The 21,216-nt window shown below is 36.2% G+C and overlaps 1 protein-coding gene across 1 annotated transcript in view; it reads right to left on the reverse strand.

Moving 5' to 3' along the window:
• Positions 1-960: 960 nt before the first annotated feature.
• Positions 961-21,216, reverse strand: part of C15H2orf73 (chromosome 15 C2orf73 homolog) — a 31,533-nt gene continuing 11,277 nt past the window's right edge. The window contains exons 3-5 of the mRNA XM_001497009.7: positions 20,609-20,762; positions 2,314-2,429; positions 961-1,491 (exon numbers count right to left, since the gene is read on the reverse strand). Of these exons, the coding sequence (XP_001497059.4) occupies positions 1,123-1,491; positions 2,314-2,429; positions 20,609-20,762 (639 nt within the window). The 3' untranslated portion in view covers positions 961-1,122. The remainder of the gene's footprint in view (positions 1,492-2,313; positions 2,430-20,608; positions 20,763-21,216) is intronic.

A 21,216-nucleotide genomic window follows, 5' to 3' on the forward strand; every position in this document is an offset into this window, starting at 1 on the left:
GAGTGCAAGGAGTTCACTATCAGCTTTAATCCACCATGTTGTAAGAACTGGAAGACCCCAGTACACATATATGTAGTAATGGCATTCATTCGTTTGCAGTCTATTAAAATTTCTTTAGTGGAGGAGAAAGCGGTAAAGATGCGCCTCTAGTCTTATCAGTACTGCAGATAACAGTTTGCAATTGATACATACCCATGGAAATTTTTTTGGCAAGTAACTACTCTTTTGGCAGCAGAGGGATACCGTACCTACTTCTGCTAGGATGCAACACAACATAGCTTCTAGTGGACACATTCTGGCACACTGAATGTACAAATGGAATAGCTGGTGGAATTAACCATACTACACCCATCCAAAAAGCAAAGGTTGAGTTAGTGCTAGAAATGATCTAAGTAAAATAAAAAACAATTTAGAAAATATTTTGATATTCTATGTATCCGTATGTCTTTGAATTAAGTGTGTGTGTGTGTATGTATCTTGTACCAGGAGAAACATTTTTAGATTTTCACACTCTTAATTGTATATAGAGGGGTTCAAAGTTTTAGAATAAGGAGGAAAATTTAAGTTTATAGGAGAACGTTATCCTTAAATTGAAATTTTAATTATAGTGATAGTGTTGATACGATTATATTGATCACTGATTGATCAATGTGCATAATCTCATGCTCAATAACCTTATGAAGTCACTATTATTCTAATTTTACAGATGAAACTGAAGTCTAGAGATGTTAAGTAATTTACCCAAGGTTGCACAGCTCACCATATTGTGGAGCCAAAATTCCAGTCCCAGTTGGTTTGATTCCAGAGCCGTAACTAATGACTATCTATTAGGCCTCTCCTCTAAAAGTTTTACAACATTCATTAATTACATTTACTTCTGTGCAAAACTAAGTTGTTTTGTTAATAAATAATATGGCATAGAAATATGTCTCACAATCCATCACTCATTGGAGCCCACTCTTAAAATTTTGCTATAGTTTAATTGTCTTCTTTTCATTTTTCCATTTGTGTAAATTGTATGTTCTGAGGTTCTTGACAACAGAAAAAGCAAATGCAAGGGCCTGTATGATTCTGAAATTTCTCTACATTCCAAGGATTCTGTTTGAATCTCAAGAAGGTAATTTATCCTGATTTATCCTGACTTTTTACTGGTGGATTTAAAGGATTGCGCCTGGTGAGCAGAGCATTTGCTGCAGCCGTTTGAAGGGTGTCTGCAGTCTTCTCCCTTCTCTCAGGATTGCTGGGGCAGGCCTTGGCTGCCTCTCTGACGTCTGTTTCTGATAAGTGAGTTTTAGTCTCTAACAGCTCTTGGGAATTTTGTCGGCAGAGACCGGGTGAGATCATTTTGCTTTCCGCTGAGTTTCCTTTCTCTGTTTTTTTGGACTGTTCTGATGAGCATGGCCGTGGAGCATTCAGTAATACCTCTGTTCCCTTAGGAACTATTGGCCTACTCCCTGGTTTTATCTCTGTCTGTACAAAAACTCCATGTCGCTGGAAAGGAAAACAAAGTTGACGTTAACCAGGGAACACAAGTTGCCAGAAGATGCAGCTGTAAACTGAGATCGTGTGTTAGATGGAGTCCTGGTGAGGCAGGCACTTATTTGTCTGCCTCTTTGTTGGTTGTCACCTTAGTCCAAAACTAAAGACATCAGCGTAATAATTACTGGTGAAACTTTTAAACAGATTATAAATAGGGTGCACCAGAAAATGAACAGGAAGGGAAAAGCAAAAAGCCAAAGAAGCAGCATCCATCTCAGTATCTCCTGTTTTAAACTTTTCTATCATTTGGATTGCGTAAGACTATTCACATCAAATTTCCTTTGTTGCTTTATTGGTTGCTATGGATACAACAGAAACTATGTTCATAGACAAAAGGATTTATGATTGTATCCCAAATGTCTATTAGTTCCAACAAAAGACTTAGTTATACTGAAATATGAAAACAAACATCTGTAGTTGGAAAAAAACCCAGCAATTGACTATCACATTTCTGTTTTGCTTTATAAAACTTATATGCATCCCCCACCACACCCACATGTAAACATATCAAAAAGTTTATCAAACTGCTTTGATATTACCTTAAGTGAATGATTTTGATAATTTAAACCAAATTCCAAAGACTGTGATCCAGAATTGTCATCATTCCTTATTTTGACTATAACATGTAGTTGAGCTTTTATCCTCCTAATAGCCATGTTAGTTTGTTTAAATAGATTTTGAGAAAGATGATTATGACTTGGAAAGTCTTAAAGTTCTACCATAAATCGATCCCATCCTAAAGTATTAAACAATTGATTCTAAACACAGTCTCACCTTTCCCCGAATGGGCTCACCGGGAATTTTCCTGGCATCAAATTGATGGATAAAAGAGATGCGTTCTATAAAATTCTTTTGAAGTTCTGCTGATGCATCAGGAGAGGCAAGTGGAACTAAGGAGAAAAAGAGACATTGTGAAGTCAGGACAAAAATTAGATTTGTATATGGAAGATTTGCATAATCAGTATTCATAATATTCATACTTTATCAAAAATGCTAATGAAACTAAGTTCTTTTAAGTATTCAAGGTTACTTACACACATCTCAACAATAAATATAATGGATTCATCATTCTTTGTCTATGAAAAGAACCAAATAAAAACAATCAAATTAGCCCCACATGAGGAATTACTAGTAATTTTTAAAACTAATATTAATGTAATAATGGCTTTAAAAATCTACTGTTACCACATATTCAATCGTGAAAAGCTGAAAGCTTTCCCTCTAAGATCAGGAATAAGACAAAGATTTCCACTCTCACCACTTTTATTCGACATAGTATTGGAAGTCCTAGCCAGAGCAATTAGAAAATAAAAGAAATAAAAAGCATCTAAATTGGAAAGGAAGAAATAAAACTGTCTCTATTTGCAGACAACATGATATTAACTATAAAGAACCCTAAAGACTCCACCAAAAAACTGTTAGAATAAATGAATTCAGTAAAGTTGCAGGATACAAAATCAATATACAGATATCTGTTGCATTTCCATACACTAATAATGAACTATCAGAAAGAGATATTAAGAAAACAATCCCAATTATGATTGCATCAAAAAGAATAAAATACCTAGGAGTAAACTTAACCAAGGAGGTGAAAGGCCTGTACACTGAAAACTATAAGACATTGATGAAAGAAATTGAAGAATACACAAATTAATGAAAAGATATTCCATGTTCATGGATTGGAAGAATTAATATTGCTAAAATGTCCATGCTACCCAAAGCAATCTATAGATTCAATGCAATCCCTGACAAAATTCCAATGACATTTTTCATAGAGATAGAGCAAATAATCCTAAAATTTATATGGAACCACGGAAGACTCCAAATAGCCAAAGCAATCTTGAGAAAGAAGAACAAAGCTGGAAGCACCACAGTCCTTGATTTCAAACTATATTACCAAACTATCCTTGTCAAAACAGTATGATATTGGCATAAAAATAGACACATAGATCAAAGGAACAGAATAGAGCCCAGAAATATACAATACAAAGGAGCCAAGAATATAGAATGGGGAAGGGACAGTCTCTTCAACAAACGGTGTTGGGAAAACTGGACAGCCACATGCAAAAGAATGAAACTGGACCACTTTCTTATACTACATACAAATATTAACTCAAAATGGATTAAAGACTTGAATGTAAGACCTGAAACCATAAAACCCCTAGAAGAAAACATAGGCAGTAAGCTCCCTGACATCAGTCCTGGTGATGATTTTTTGTGTTTGATACCAAAAGCAGAGGCAACAAAAGCAAAAATCAACAAGTGAGACAACATCAAACTAAAGAGCTTCTGCACAGCAAAGAAAACATCAACAAAATGAAGAGGCAATCTACTGCATGGCAGAAAATATTTGCAACTCATATATCATATAAGAGGTTAATATCCAAAATACATAAAGAACTCATATAACTCAATTGCAAAGAAAACAAAAACAAAACCCCCAAACAATTCAATTAAAAAATGAGTAGAGAATCTGAACAGACATTTTTCCAAAGAAAACATACAGAAGGCCAACAGGGACATGAAAAGATGCTCATCACTAATTGTCAGGGAAATGTAAATTGAAACTACAATGAGATATCATCTCACATCTGTTAGAACGGCCATTATCAAAAAGACAAGAAATAACAAGTGTTGGCAAGGATGTGGAGAAAAGGGAACCCTTGTGTACTGTTGGTAGGAATGTAAATCAGTGCAGGCACCATGAAAAACAGTATGGAGGTTCCTAAAAAAATTAAAAATAGAACTACCATATGATCCGGCTATTCCACTTCTTGGCATTTATCCGAAGAAAATGAAAATATTAATTAAAAAAGATATACGTGCCTCATGTTCATTGCAGCATTATTTACAATAGCCAAGATGTGTAAACAGCCTGTGTCTATTGACAGATGAATGGATAAAGAAAATGTTGTATTTATATATACAACAGAATATATTCAGCCATAAAAAAGAATGAAATCTTGAATTTGTAACAACATGGATAGACCCCGAGGGCATTATGCTAAAATAAGTCAGACAGAGAAAGACTAATACCATATGATCTCACTTTTACATGTGGAAACTAAAAAACCCGCTAGGGTCATAGATACAGAAAACTGACTGGTAGTTGCCAGAGGCAGGAGTGGGAGGTGGGCAAAATGGATGAAGGAGTCAAAAGGTAAATACTTCCAATTATAAAACAAGTAAGTCATAGGGATGTAATGTACAGCATGGCAATTATAGTTAATAATAGTGTATTGCATATTTGAAAGTTGCTGAGAGAGTAGATCTTAAAAGTTCTCAACACACACAAAAATTTTGTAACTACGTATGATGGTGAAGCTTAACTAGACTTATCGTGGTGATTATTTTGCAATACATACAAAATCTATATGCAAAATATATGAAAAATATTGAATCATTATGTTGTACACTTGAAACTAACATGTTCTATGTCAATTATACCTCAATAAAAAAATTTAAAAGAAACGAAAAACAATCTATTGTTAGACACGCTTCTTGCACAGATACCAACCAAAGTTTTAGGAAAAGCATAAGTACAATTTATTTTTCAACCTATTTTTTACTACTAGAAAGTCTATGAGCAATTTATGCATTAGTTGCTCCCAACTAGCTCTAGCAGAATGAACTAGAAAATTCTGGGGCTGCTGCAGTTGTCATTGAATACGTAATTCTTTTCATTTCCCATTGGCAGAGGTTCTGAAAATTTGCAAGAGTATTAAACCCTCTAAAAGTCACTGTTAAATAATCTTTCAATCTGAGTGATGGGTAAATAAGGGTTCATTATATTGGTCTCTCTATGTTTAATATTTTTAATGATTTTTAAAACACTTTATTTTTGCTTGCAGCACATCAGTTTATGTAAGGAGTCAGAGTAACTCCCAGTTTAGTGATATAAAATTCTGTCAAGGAAAAAATAAAAAATGTCTCCCTTTTATAATAAAACATACATATATTAGAGGTTATGTACACCTACGATATCTATGGGATGATACACAAGACACTGAGAACAGTGCTTGCTGCAGGGGAGAGAATTAGGTGACTGGAGGATGGAGGTGGAGAGAGGTGGATTCATTTCCACTGTACACTCTTTTGTACCATTTGAATTTTGTACTGTATGCATGTATTAACTATTAAAAAATAAAATTTAATTTTTAAATATCATGCCTTTAAAATTAGAGAGGATATATAAGGAGAAATATGTTAGTAAATTCATATTTATTAAGCATTCATGAATTCAATATTCAGAAATTGATATAAACTAATTTTACTAGCAGGAATGATGAGTATTCAAATATTTCTATATTACATGATATGAAATAGCAATCTTTTCTGAGTTAGCAGGAAAAAAATACTGACAACATTTTCTTGATTTCTAATTGAGATCAGATACTCAAAACTCATTTTCTACTTAATTATTACCTCTCTTTTAGGATTTGATAGCATACAAAAGAACAGTAATGCCAAAGATTTAATAAAAATTTGTGGACAACAACTATCACATTGAGAAAATTCTAACTATAACTTACATTTTTTCCCACCAAGTGGGAAAAGACTATTAATTTGGGGAAGAATGCCATAGTCCAGCTCACAGAACATTAGTGTTTTCAGAAACATAATTTATTAACTTCTTGAATAAAATGAAGCAGCTCTAAATTTGGGCATTAATCAGGTTGAGTTAATGGAGTATCCAAAGTGTGGGCTTGTTTTCAAATTCCAGTTCTGCCACATTTCCGAGCTGTGTGACTTTGGACAAATCACTTGACATCACTGAGATTCAATGGAGAATCCTCTCTCTAAAATGGGCATGATAATAATTTGCTTTTAGAGTTATGAGGATTAAAGACAACGTTTATAAAGTCTCTAGGATGCTGGGGTCAAATTAGAGAGGGTCTTGAAAGTTAGGCAAGAGACTAGCTCTTTTGTATCATGACAAAATGAGAACCCATGGAAAGGAGAAGAAGCTTGAATCTGATGAACTATCAAAAAACTGTGAGAAAACCAAAGGCTTTAGTAAACTGGTATGAAGGGTTGGTGGCAGATTGGGCTGAAGGGTAGGGATGTCAGATGCAGCCAAGAGAGAATAGGTTGGGGAGAGCTTTTAAGATCTGCTCTTGACTTGCCCCTAGATTGCCTTAGGAAGATCAATGCTTGTCTTAGGGTCACAGAAACTGGCAGCAACTGCCTGACCATCTGTTGTCAACTTAGTAACATCAGAACAGCACAGAAGTCCCTCCAGGGTAAGGAGCTGATGCAAATGGTTGCATGCTGCCCCCTTGGGCATTTCCTTCTCCACCATTTCCCCAGCAACCATCAGTGATGGAGGATTAAAAACTTCAAGAGATGGCTTCTCTCAGTAATGTCTCTTTTTAAAAGCTTAAAGGGGAGAAGGGATGGAGTCCTGAATAGAGGACTGGTCTAGAACAGTGACAACAAATAGAGATGGTTAAAATTGGTTTTGTAGGGCCTGACGCTCTCCAGCCTGACTCTCATTTTCTTTTCTTAAATTCCCCGGGAGGCACATAAGCCAGAACCTACTCTTTAGCCTTTGCCCACACAGGGCTGCTGATTCCCCTCAGGGAACATGACCTAAGATAAACTAGTCAGACACTGTAAGAAAAAGACAGCAAAATTTAAAACATATACTATGTGAAGCAGAATTATTAGAATCTATGCACCAAGAATTTAAAATAAGCATAACAAATATCCTCAAATACATATAATATATTATTAACATGAAGCAAGAATAAGAGGTCATAAAAAAGAGTCATGTAAAATTTTAGAAATGAAAAAATATAATAGTTGAAACAAAAAAGAAAAAATGAGATAAATAACAATATTCATGAACTAGAAAATCAGACTGAGAAGCTCTCCAGAAGGCAGCAGGAAAGAGAAATAAATAAAAATATAAAAGAAAAGCTAAGACGGGCTGGCCCCGTGGCAGAGTGGTTAAGTTCATGCGCTCTGCTTCTGCAGCCTGGAGTTTCGCTGGTTCGGATCCTGGACGTGGACATGGCACCACTCATCAGGCCATGCTGAGGTGGCACCCCACATAGCACAACCAGAAGGACCTACAACTAGAATACACAACTATGTCCTGGGGGGCTTTGGGGAGAAGAAGAAGAAGGAGGAGGAGGAAGAGGGGAGGAGGAGGAGATTAGCAACAGATGTTAGCTCAGTTGCCAATCTTTAAGGAAAAAAAAAAAAAGAAAAGCTAAGAGACATGGACAGTAGCAGTACCAACACCAGAATTTAGGAGACATAGAAGAAGAAATAGAAGGAAATATTTGAAGAAATAATGATGACAAAAATCCAAGAATTAAAGAAACATCAAAGACCTCAGGTTGAAAGAGCTCACAGATTACCAAATGGGTAATAGGTGCAGGAGTAAGATGAGCCAAGTGAGTCCCATGGGGTGCAAAATTTAAGAAGGCACTTGCATGGTCCTGGGAATAAATGCCCCCTTAAATTTTGCACCCTAGGCCTCTCACTTGCCTCACTCTCCTCCCATCCTGCAGGGTAGATAAAGAAAAACTCACATCTAAGACACTTTATAAAGAAATTTAAGGTTATCTGAGACAAAGAAAAAATTCTAAATACTTTCAAAGAGGAGAGGTAGATTACCTAAAAAGGAGTAAGATGCAGATTTATATCAAATTTCACATCATTGGACACAACGATAACTGATTAATATTTTTAAAATATTGAAGGGGAAAGAACTTTAAGCCTAGAATTTTTATATCTAACCAAACTGTCATTTAACTATGAAGTCAAAGTAAAAAATACTGGAAGGCAAAGAAGGCCTCAAAATATTTCCCCATAAAACAGGCCTACTTTGAAAAATTCCTGGAGGAAGAAGTTAAATAAGAATAGGAATAAATTCAAAGAGGGTGCCTAAGGTATATAGAAGAAAATAAAATTTTTTGTTTCCTTAAAAAGACAGAGACTAAAGAACAGAAAAATAAGTATTATACCCATAACAACTCAGAACTAAAATTCTACTATTTAACATATTAATGAAGATTCTGATGTAGGGGAGGAAGACATTTCCTCTACCCACCCTGGGTCCTTCTGGCTGGAGAACAAATTAAATTCACATGAGACAGAATAATAGGAGAAAATTAAACAAAGCTTTATAACATGTATACATGGGAGAGGCTCAGGCAAACTGAGCAACTCGCCAAAATGGTGGACATTTTCCCCTTAAATACCACCCTCAGGTAAAGATAAAGGAGGATGTTGGGGATAGGTGTATCAATCATGGGAGGTTACCAAAAAGTACAGTAAACAAGGGTAAGGTTATTATACAGATTTAAGTCCTTGCCTTCCGCATTGATAAGAGTTTCTAGAAATAAAGTCATCCCCCCTTCTTTCTGGTACAGAGAGGGAGACACCTTTATAGATGGAAGTTTCCTTTACAAATGTAAATGTCTCTTAACAAAGGGTAAGTAAATTCTACTTTTCAGAGTTTCTTTCCTGTCTGCAGTTTTTAAAAATAATCAGCCCCAAATAATCCTCATGCCAAAGAGGCATATCTTGGGGTGGCCAATTCCAGTCCCCCACACTGGTGAATATTATAAAGAAAGAAAAAAGTAGTATAATAATTGCAAAGGCAAAGAAAAAACTGTCATTATTTGTAGGTAATATAATTAGCTGAATAGAAAAACTGCTAGAATTAATAAATTATGAGAATAAAGGTGTAGGAAGGTAAGAAGTTAAGTGTATAAAAATCAAAAGCACTTTGCTATAATAATGATAATCTATTAGAAAAAAAGAAAAATAAGATACATTCTCTGTGGGAACAAAACCTATATAGTAAAAAGTTTCTATAAATTAACAAAAAATTTACAAGACTTTTATATTTTCTTAAAGACAAAAGTAGAGCTGAATAGATTTTCCATACTCTTAGATAGGATGGAATGGCATGTTACTATAAAGGTGACAAATTTTCCTAATTTAATCTATAATGACAACACAACTCAATCAAAATTCTAGCTGGATATTTTGAGGAATGTCATAAATTCCGAAATTTAAATGGAAAAATAAAAGTCCATAAATAGAGACATCAACTCTGAAAAAGAAGAACAAAGAATGGGGACTTTCTCTGTCAGATATTAAGACAAGCTAAAAAATCATATAATTAAAACATTTTAGTACTGATCCAAGAACTGAAAATTAACCTAAGGAACATAACAGAGAGCTCCGAGACAGACCCATTTATTTAGGAACCCTAACATACAATTAAGGAGGTCTCACAAGTCAACAAGGAAAGTGTGGATTGTCTGGCAGATGGAATCCGGAAAACTTCACTCCATGGAGAATAATGGAGTAGGTTCCCCACTTAACACTGCACATAAAGGTGGACTCTAGAATTACAGACATAATTATGGAAGGTAAAATTATGAATCAAGAGAAGAAAATCTAGGGGAATATTTTTGTGACCTAAGGGTAGGAAAACTCAAACACCCAATGCACAAGCTATAGACAAAAACTTGGTAAACTTGATTACATCAAAATTTAGGATTGCTGTCCAGCGAACACCACCATGGGCAAAGCCAATAGAGAGATGGTAGATTGGGAAGAAATATTTGTAACACGAAAACTAAAAGGGATAGGACTTCAGTGGGAATGGCAGAGTAAGAACCTCTGAAAAACTGCTCCTCCATAAAAGCAATGAGAACACTGGCGAAAATAATCAAAATCAACTTTTTCAGAACTATGGAAATTAGCCAAAGGCTTGCAACAATCCAAGGATCATTTATTCAAGAAAAATGGCTTAATCCCTGTAATTAAAGCAAGCTTTTTTAACTTGCCCAGTTTTCATGCCCCTCTCCCCAGCTCTGCAGAAGCCTTGAAAACCAAAAGCCCCCAAATTATGGTGAAAACCAGCAGCCTAGCAGCCACTGGAAGGAGCCACTGGGTTTAGAGCTTCCCACAAATACCAACTCAAGAGAACTGTCATTATTTAAAGTGGCAGGGAGTTCTCTAGAAACTTCATTCACAGGGTTCGTCTTTATCAACATGACTCAAACCTCTCTCAGTGTCAATAGCCTTTTCCCCAGAGGCATTTGTCAAAAACAATCAAAGTCAATTGTTTAACATCTCAGCTGGCTAAGATGGTGATAACAGTCGGGGCAAACAAGCAGCTGTCCCAAACTGGAAATTTAGATGCTTCCTAGCTGGCTTAAAATCCAATTCCAGCAATTTTCCACATGAAAAATACTCAGATAACACAGTTTGCATCCACCTACTATAAGGAAAACTTTAAGAATGATGAATTTAAGTTACCATACTGATATTTTAGTAAGAGAAATGCATAGAACAAAATGTCTATCATCATTAAAAGCTTTCTGAATGTTCACAATGATACTTTGCCATGAACCAGATTTAATACAAATAGCATATTGCATAATTTTTCTTGAAGGGTAACAAATAAAGATTGGTCACAGGATAGCTTTTTTAAAAATAAATATTTTAATACTTTACTAAAATTCAAAACTAACAGTCTACTAACCAACACACTATTTCCAAAATAAATGTTTGGTAAGTCTTTTCAATTCTGGGAAGATTTGGGATTAAATATAGAGATGAAAAAGCAAACGAAATTAAATCTATAAATTGTTATTTAATATATCAGAAGAAAACTTGATCTAATAGTTTGCTAGTGTTGTGCTGACAGTTTTAGGGAAATATAATTAAGTATATAAACAGTGTTAAAATGTTTGACATATCTGGATTTACTATATTTAGAGGTTTAATTTGCTAGATTTACAAGATTTTTAAAAGTGTTTGGGAAGGTTTTGATAGTTATGGATTTAAATTTTCCTTCTTGGGTATTTAAAGTGTTTAAGAGGAAAATAGAATATAATTAAATCAACAAATTTGCAGTTTAAAATGTTAATGGAATTTGATTATGTTTGTAAATGAGTCATTGTTAAGGGATATTTCATTTGTTCAAATTGAGTTAAACATCAAAGAATAAGTGAAAGTTACTATTCTTATATAATATTTAAAAATCAAAGGCTTAAAGAAAGAAATATTTTAAAATTTGTAATGTTAAATTGGAATATTAATTTAAATCATCAGTAACTATAAATAACTTTCTATATAAAAAGGCTCCCTTTGAACACTAAAATTTTTATACTGAAACTTATTACCCTCAAAGAACTAAGAATTGGACTTCCTGCAGACCTGACATAACAATGGCATCTAGAAGACAATGGAATAGTATCTTCCAAGTATAAAAGGTAAGTAGCTAAGAACTCAGAAGTTTTTTTTTAAATTGGCACGTGGGCTAACATCTGTTGCCAATCTTCTTTTTTCTTCTTCTTCTTCTCCCCAAAGCTCCCCAGTACATAGTTATATATTCTAGTTGTAGGTCCTTCTGGCTCCGCTATATGGGATGCTACCTCAGCATGGCTTGATGAGTGGTGCCATGTCTGTGCCCAGGATCCGAAATGGCAAAACCCTGGGCTGCATAAGCAGAGTGCGTGAAGTTAACTACTCGGCCATGGGGCTGGTCCCTGAACTCAGAATTCTATACCCAGGTATACTTTCACTCATTAAAGTGTGAGGGCAATTCAAAGACATTTTCAAAGAAAGGCAAAGAGTTGGCTATTCCTAAACGTGCACTGAAAAAACTATTTAGGGACATTGTAGTAGTCTGTTATGTTGGTGGCCCCAATGAATCAGGTTTCCAGTATTCACATCCTTGTACAATCACCTCCTTGTGAATGTGGGCTGGCCTTGTGATTAACGTTAACCAATAGGATGTGGCAGGAGTAACTTTGTGCCAGTTCTGGGCATAAGCCTTAAGAAAACCTTGCTGCTTCTGCTTTTGCATTCGTGGGAGCCCTGAGCTGGCATGTAACAGGTCCAGCTACTCTGCTGGAGAAACCACATGGAGAGACCACATGAAGAAGGAGAAGCCTGGTCATTCCAGCATCCTAGCTGAGTCCAGTCCTCAGCTGATCTGCCAACTGAATGCAGCCCCGCAAGTGATCACCAGCAAGACCAGCCAAAGAACTGCCCGGCTGAGCCCAACCCGACTGCAGAATCATAAGCAGATAAAATGATTGTTGTTTTAAGCAACTAAATTTTGGAGTGGCTTGTTACACAGATCAACAAAAATACTTCAGAAAAAAGTCAATTAAAATGAATCATCTTTTATATAGAGATCTAGAAACTCCCAGAATCTCAAAAACAATAACTTAAAAAAATTTCTTCATGGAGACTAATAAAGGGAGAGGAAAGGTAATCTAAACTATTGTAGAAATTTCTTACCCAGATATTATACCTATTAAAATTGGATATAAATACTATGTTTATTTATGCAAATATATGAGACTTTTAAAGAAGCCCACAATAGTGAAGAACATCTAAGTGGGAAAACATCAAAGAAGATATTAGAGTTCTTAGTGGTTACTCAAGAATTCAAATTAGAATCAAAGTAATTACTTAAAAGAAGCCTTGTTAGATGAGGCTTACAAAAAATAAGGCAAAGTTCATGAAGAGTGTTTGAACTCCATTCTCTGTTTTTTGGAAACTTTATCTAATTAAAATGAGAATTTTCTAAACAAGCATACGCCAAGCAAGTTGGGGTCTAGCCATCTATATTTTATCAACAAAGCCAGGATCTATTCAAACAACTTGATCCTCATATTGGTAGAAACTTAGCTTTTACTTTGACAAATTTTCTTAATTTTTTGTTTGTGTCTACTTAAAAAACATTTGTCAGTAAATTATCCTGTTAGAAACCCCATTCTTCTAAATAGTATTTTGATCTTATATAAAAAGATTATTAATGAAAAGACGATTGTACAGATTTTCAAAATACAATGAAAAAAGGAAACTTCCACATAACTATAGCAAGAAATTATGTTACACCTTGGTGCAAAACAAGCCGCACAAACTAAAACCTATTTTAGAAAATTATTTTTACCACAGTATCTGAATTTTCAGTTCAAAAGAATGTTAAAATACCAAGTAGTTGATCAACAGCCAAAGTTTCATTTAAGTATGAAATACCTCCCTCAGAAATTAGATCAGCCTTTCCAATTTATAGAGTTTTGTTATATAAAACCAAAAGTGAACACTTATTCTTATGGGAACTCGGATATGATGGAGCATGGGCATTTGTTAAACTGACCATGGATGGCAGCCAGGAAATTGTGTGGTAGTACAAGACATAAAGGGCACTTTCATTGTCAGCACAAGATGACATTGCTGAAATGCCAAAGACCAGGCGTAATTAAGTGGGCTGATGGAACAGAACAACTATGAGCTGACTTTTAATTGGTATTAATGCATGTTTGTATACACATTTTCTATGTCTATATATATATAAAATCTGGCATATACAGACTCATTTACATACATATTCTAAAATGTTACACTGAAATATTTTCTTTTTAAGATCATTTTTATCTAATATCCAAACACCATCTAAAATATAAAGTGCAGGCCTATATTGTGGTGTGTATGTTGGTTTAAATTATATTATGACTTTAACTTAAATAATCTGTTAATACATAATTATCATTAAACTAATTAATAAATATTGGTTGTGTCTGGGCATTGTACTAGGACCTGGGATACAATAACAAATTTGGCAATGAGAAATACCAATAAAAGGACGGAGAGAGGGAGGAAGAAGGGGAGGAGGAGGAAGAAAGAGAGACCTCCATGCCAGGTTTCCAAAGCTAGATCCCAGCTTACCACCCAACTTTGTACAATGCAATAATTAATAATAGAAATAGATACCATTTGTTGTCTACTATGTACCAAGTGCTGTGATAGGCACTTTACATTTTATTTCATTTATTTCTTATAACAATCCTGCAAAGTAGGGATTATTATTCCCAATTCATAAATTGAGTAAAACAAAATGGTGAAATTTAAGTGATGGGCTTGGGATCAAACAACTGTAAGTGCTGCATCAATATTAAATCCCAAAGTGCGTAAGTGTTGTTAGTGACAAGGTTACCGTGATTTCCAGTTAAAGATGGCAAACTCAACACATGCATTTCCCCCTCTTCCCTCCCCAAAACCCAGTACAATGACAGTAAAGAAATTAAAGGGCTTAAATCCTTAAGAAAAAAGAGAACTAGATGGGAGCAAAGATATTAATGAATTTGGAAGCTGGAAGCAGATGGATAAGTGCCAACTGACTTGAGTAGACCAAGCTAAGTGCTTGTGGGGATGGGGTGGGGCGAAAATCAAGCCAATCCATGGCATGGTGTTCTAGTAAGGCTCAGAAATTGGAGGCGTCAGCCGCCTCTGAGGCAGGGAGCTTGGGACATGGTACAAGGTGAAGTTGCAAACAGAGGATTGTTTGGGAAATTCTCGGATTTTGCTGTCTGCCACTCCAGGCAGAAGTTTGGAGGATTCCTTGCTGGGAAAATTGATTAGCTCAACAGCACAGACTGACAGACACTGATTTGGGTGGGGGGTCCCTTATGAAATGGCTGGCCCCCACCTGATCGTCCTAGAACTAAGCCTATCACTCTGGTTTCATCTTCTACCGCATCCCTTAAGGAACTAGAGTAGAAACGCTGCTCCTTAGGAGAAAGGACTGGGACCTGACTGGTTAGTTAATCAAAAAAAGTCAGTTAAAGCAAAGAATCATAGAAAATGATATCTATCTTACTTAGATATTTTATTTTAACCAGTTCATTCACCAGATTTTTATTGGAGTACCAAGGCATTTTCTCTGAAGAAGTACCCAGTGATTGGAATTCCACTTTGTTTCCTGCACAAACCACACCTCTAATGCATCCTCTCTAGTTTGTTTCTTTGACACACAATGAAAACTTAAAGACACATTTGAAGCAAAATGAGTGCAGAATCCTTCAAGATTTAAAAAATTTGCTCCAGCTCTTTTATAGTTATTTTGCCCACACCCCAATTAGCATTTTTTAAAGTTAGTGATTGACCTTTTAGCAAGTCTTTCCAAAGCATTCAACTTTCAATATTTTATGGAAACAAGTGTCTTCTTTTCATATTCATTTTAATTGATCAGAATGATGAATAAATGAAAAACAGTAGGATATATTGGAGTATATGAGGAAGCCATTTGGTTTAAAACTAATCAGCCTGACCTTGTTTTTCCAGAAAGACCTGATGTGGCCTACTGAGTATGCATTGTATGTCTGCTTTAAACAATTACAATGTCCCAAAGCCAAGAATGATGCCCTTAAAGATGGAGATGTTGCCTCCCCCATGTCAGCATTTCTTTAAAGATAGGCATGTCTTCCCAGAAACGAAGGATTAATTACTGACCCGCTTTAACTCATCTTGTGACCACTGACCTGCTGTGCTAGCCAAGTATCTCATGACAGTAGTAAAAGAGATACTCCTGTCATATGTGATGTTTTGCTCTTTGTTCCAAGACAGTGTATAACCACTCTGTACACCCCACTTCTTGAGAGAGCTTCCTTCCTTGGTGGCAAAGTTCTCCTGGGCTATAGTCTTCAAATTGGCCTATAACAAACGCCAATTTTGATTTATAGATTGATTATGGATTATTTGCATCAACAGGAATACATAATTAAGTTATAGAAATACAATAACAAACACACAGGCATAAATCAGTTTGAAAAGAAGCATGACTTTCAGAGAGCATTCTCTGTCTCCTTGGTCTGAGTTTGATGCTCCTTCTCTACATCCTTATATCATGATAGCATGAGCAATGGGAGATAAAGTAGGTAGATTCAGTAGACCAAATAGGGCTTTGCAGGCTATGGTGAGGAACTTGAAATTTATTCTATGAACAGTGAGAAGTAACTGGAGGATCTAAAGGAGGCAAGTGATGATGTCATTTGTGTTTGTAAAAGATCCTTCTGACGATGGTGTGGAAACATATTCTGGAGGAGAAAGAAAGGAAGCAGGATAATAGTGGCTGCTATACATTGGTATGAAGATTTGTGATATGTTCTGGAGATAGAGATGTCAAGACTTTCTGATGGATTGGATGTAGAGGGTAGGGAGTTTTGGAATGACTTCTAGGTTATCAAAACCTGAGCACCTGGAAGAAAAGAAGTGGCATTTATTGAGATGGGGAAGACTGATGTGGGATAGATTTGGATGGGGGAAATGAAATGTTCTATTCTAGTCATGTTAAGTTTGAAAAAGAAAAGAAGAGATGTTAAGTAGGTGGTTGAATACATGAGCTTGAAGTTCAGTGAAAGGGCCAGGGCTGGAGAGAGAAATTGGTTCTTATGTTAGCTCCTTTGACTTCAGCCTTAAATTTCTACTCCTTGTCTCATCTACTCTGGGCGGTATCTCTTGAGTACTCTATGTTAAATAATGATATTAGCACCCTTCTCTTCTGCTTCCATCTTCTCTCAGTTGTATATTTAATTTTCTTGTTAAGGCTGACAACATAATTCTGTTCTGTAACGATACTAAAATTTTCCATATTATGTCTATAGATTGATAGTGAAAGTTGAAAACTATTATAATAGCATTTATAATATAATTAATGAATTTTGTTCACTTAAGGGCCAAATATTATGCTAGGACTACATTTCCTTCTCAGTGAGTCCAATGCCAAGTGCGAGTTGGAAAAAAAATATTCTAGTGTCCATGTCAAATAAATCCTGTTTTCTGGGTTAAAAATTATTTCCCCTGAGGGGCAGGCCCAGTGGTGCAGGGGTTAAGTTCACACATTCTGCTTCAGTGGCCCAGGGTTCACTGGTTGGGATCCCAGGTGTGTACCTACAAGCACGTTGTAGGTCCTTGACAAGGACCTTGACAGGCACCGCTTGTCAAGCCATGCTATGGCAGGTGTCCCACACATAAAGTAGAGGAAAAAGGGCATAGATGTTAGCTCAGGGCCAGTCTTCCTTAGCAAAAAGAGGATTGGCAGCAGATGTTAACTCAGGGCTAATCTTCCACAAAAAAAAAAAAAAAAATTATTTCCCCTGACAACTTTGAAGACAGTAACACCACTGTGCTCTTGCATCAGTGCTGCTTGATTCCATATTGATTCTTATTCCTTAGACAGTAACTTATTTTTCTTTCTCTTTATGGAAACTTTTAGAATCTTCTCTTTGTAATTGTTGTTTTGCAATTTCACAATGATGTATAGACATCTATTTTCCCTTCATACTTGGAAGCACTCAGTAGACCCTTTCAATCTCTCTCTTTTATATTGGGAAACTTTCTTCTCATTATTGTTCTAGAGGCTATGTAGAGTACTGGTTATTATTAGAGGTACTGGAGTCAGATTATCTGAGTTTAAATACCAATTATTTGCTGTGTAGCCTTGAGCAAGCTATTTAAACTGTGCTTGCCTTCTTATCTGAAACACGAGAGTATTAATAGTATTACTTTACTATTATATTGCATAGGGTTGGTGCGAGAATTAAATGAGTATATATTTAGAAAGTTCCATAAAGAGCCTGGCAGATAGTATGTGCTCAATAAATGTTATGTTTTGATAATTATCTTGCCTTCTTTTTTACTCTTCTCTTTTCTGGAGCTCCAGAAAAGTTGGACTTCCCAGACTGATTCTCCATTCTGCTTTTATTCTCTCATATTTTCTAGGTTTTCTTTTAGACATTATTCTGGATACTACTTTCAGAGTGGTTTTTTTTGTTTTTTTTTTTTTGAAGAGTGGCACCTGAGCTAACAATTTTTGCCAATCTTCTTCTCCCCAAGGGCCGCCAGTACATAGCTGTATATCCTAGCTGTGAGTGCCTCTGGTTGCGCTATGTGGGACCCCACCTCAGCATGGCCTGACGAGTGGTGCCATGTCCGTGCCCAGGATCCGAACCAGCGAAACCCCAGGCCGCTGAAGCAGAGGACGCGAACTTAACCACTTGGCCACAGGCTGGCCCCTCTAGGTTTTTGTTCTGTTATTTTATGCTCTGCGATATTTCCTTGACTTTTATCTTCCAAACCTTAAAAAAAAATTTTGGCATAACTCTTATCTTTGGGTGTTCATTCATAAATTAAGACTAAGATAGGAGACCAGCTTGAATTACTACAGTACGTGGTGTGGTAGCTGAATTCTGGCTAAGACACTGGGCTCTAGTAGTCTTAATGCGGGGATGTGGTGGAGTGCTCATGACCGGAGCAGTTAAGAGACAGACTTTCAAGTACCCTGCTGATTCTGTGCTCCCCCCTTTCCATTCTTGCCTTTTGTGTGCCTGCTGATGGAGCCTGCAGCTAGTTTGGGGTTTTGTCAAGAAGATTGGCTCTTCTTTGCTACCTCTCCTTCTAGGTATTCTAGGCTATTTGCCTCTTTGCTCTTTTTTATCCAGTAAGAGTCTTCCATTTCTTCCCACATTCCAAAAAGTTCTTCCTTCCATTCTCTTCCCCTTTAAATGACAGCAAAACAATCGACCCATAAAGGGTCTCTCATTTAATAGGGTCTTGGGAGACAGGGGATTTAGATGTTTCTGCTCAGTCTACCATTCTCAATCAGAAGTGGAAACTTTATAAACTTTCTAAATGGGCCATTGCTACAGATTACCTAACAGCTAGCCCTCTCCATTAACTACCACCCTTGAGGTGGAAATCATGCTGAATATGACCATTTTGTAACGTGCTGGCCTTCAATCTAAAGGTCAGGCTTCAAGGTTAAAATGAAGTGAAGGACTGTTGAACTCTAAAAGTAATCTTTGTTGTCTGCTGCCGTGTTCAGAAAATTATTTGAAGTTTAGCTTATGATCTTTTGCATCGTAAGCTAAAGCTAAGGAGTGAGGACAAGAGTGGGTACTCCAGAAAAACATTTTTGTTTTGACTTGATCCTGAACTTCTTTAAGACTTGCTAAATCCTACTCCAGAAGTAGAGATGACTAGGACATCGGTGAAGAAACAGATACAACTTGAATAAACATGAAAGTCTTAGTTTATTAAAAAGACATTGTCAGGTAAAATAAATTTTAGATCTGAAAATATTTTAATAGTCTTCGTAACAGTATTTCCTAAATTATGTTTTGTGGGATACCACTAATGTGAGATGATCTCCTGAAAAAGGGTAAGGTGGTCGGTAAGTGGGGGAAACAGCATTCTTTATTCCCCTTCTTGGAAATTCATTTTGCTTATGCTTAGAATAAGGGTTTTAAGAGTTCTGTAGGAAAAAAAAAATCTGTTTAACTTTATAAATTCAGTTTTTGCAAAACTTATTTGACCACTTCCCCTATTTTTTTGAGCAGTATCTATAAACATCATAAAAAACTAGTGTTGGGGCTGGCCTGGTGGTGTAGCAGTTGAGTTCGCACATTCCACTTTGGTGGCCCAGGGTTCACCAGTTTGGGTCCTGGGCGTGCACCTGTGCACCATTTATCAAGCCATGCTGTGGCAGGCATCCCACATATACAGTACGGGAAGATGGGCACAGATGGTAGTGCAGGACCAATCTTCCTCAGCAAAAAGAGGAGGATTGGCAGCAGATGTTAGCTCAGGGCTAACCTTCCTCAAAAAAAAAACAACAAAAGAACTAGTGTCCCTCAGAGGGCACTTTGAGTAATAGTGCCATGTAGTGTTGCCCACTATTTGTGTGTGTGTGTGTGTGTGGAAGATTGGCCCTGAGCTAACATCTGTTGCCAATCTTTCTCTTTTTGCTTGAGGAAGATTGTTGCTGAGCTAACATCTGTGCCCATCTTCCTCTATTTTATGTGGGATGCTGCCACAGCATGGCTTGAGGAGCAGTGCTAGGTCTGTGCCTGGGATCTGAACATGCAAACCCCAGGCCACTGAAGCAGAGCATGCAAAATTAATCACTACGCCACTGGGCTGGCCCCAAGCGTTGCCTACTATTTTAATAGTTCTAATTTTTAAAATTTGGTGGCAACAATAACGAGGAGAACACTACTAAGTTTCTGACTTGGAGGCTGGTGTTATCAATGATCAGTACAATTTTTATTATGTTACATTAAATGTATTTGGAGATAAGCTGTCCACCAGGAAGGGATAAAGAACAAACTTGTCAAGGGCTGCACTTGCTGTATATCTATTTTCAACTCTTGTAGAGTAGTGCCAGCACGTCTAATACATCTTAACTTGACAGCAGTAACCTGAGAAAATGGAGCAGAGGTTTTACCACTGCTAACCTTACCTATTCCACAAGAAGGCTTTTGCAACTTGCTGTGTTTCACTGGCAAAACCGGCAGACACGATGGTTTTTGAAAGTCACTCCTCTGGGTGCTCTTAGTGTCATAAGGTGGTTGCAATGGATGTTCCAGTCCTTTACCATGTGACCACCAATCACCCTTTATGGAAAAAAATTGGAAACTTGAAATTGGATGCTGTAGGACATTTTCATGTGCTGCTTGATATCTATGAATGTTCGGTAATTTTATTCAACAAATTATTGGATATTCTAGTACTAAAACAGAGTTCTGAGATCTAGGAATAAATATACTTTCACAAAGATTGAATTTCTTAAAAGGCACCTAAAAATGAATTATCATGTATTTTTAGCTAAAATATTGCTGCTAAGTTCTTAAACTACCTTCTATCAACAGATGGAGTGGTAAAAATAAACAAAATAGTTATATTTCTATGTTTTGTACTATAATTTTATATATGTACACATGTATATGTATATATTAAATATGACTTAATTTTTAAAAATCTTCTACACTTTTCATTGCGGTACTACAAATAATGTGTTATCATATGAGATGGCGGTTTTTGAAAGTTTTTAGTCCATGAACCACACCA

Source organism: Equus caballus, chromosome 15 (genome assembly GCF_041296265.1).
Source record: "Equus caballus isolate H_3958 breed thoroughbred chromosome 15, TB-T2T, whole genome shotgun sequence".
NCBI classification, from domain to species: domain Eukaryota; kingdom Metazoa; phylum Chordata; class Mammalia; order Perissodactyla; family Equidae; genus Equus; species Equus caballus.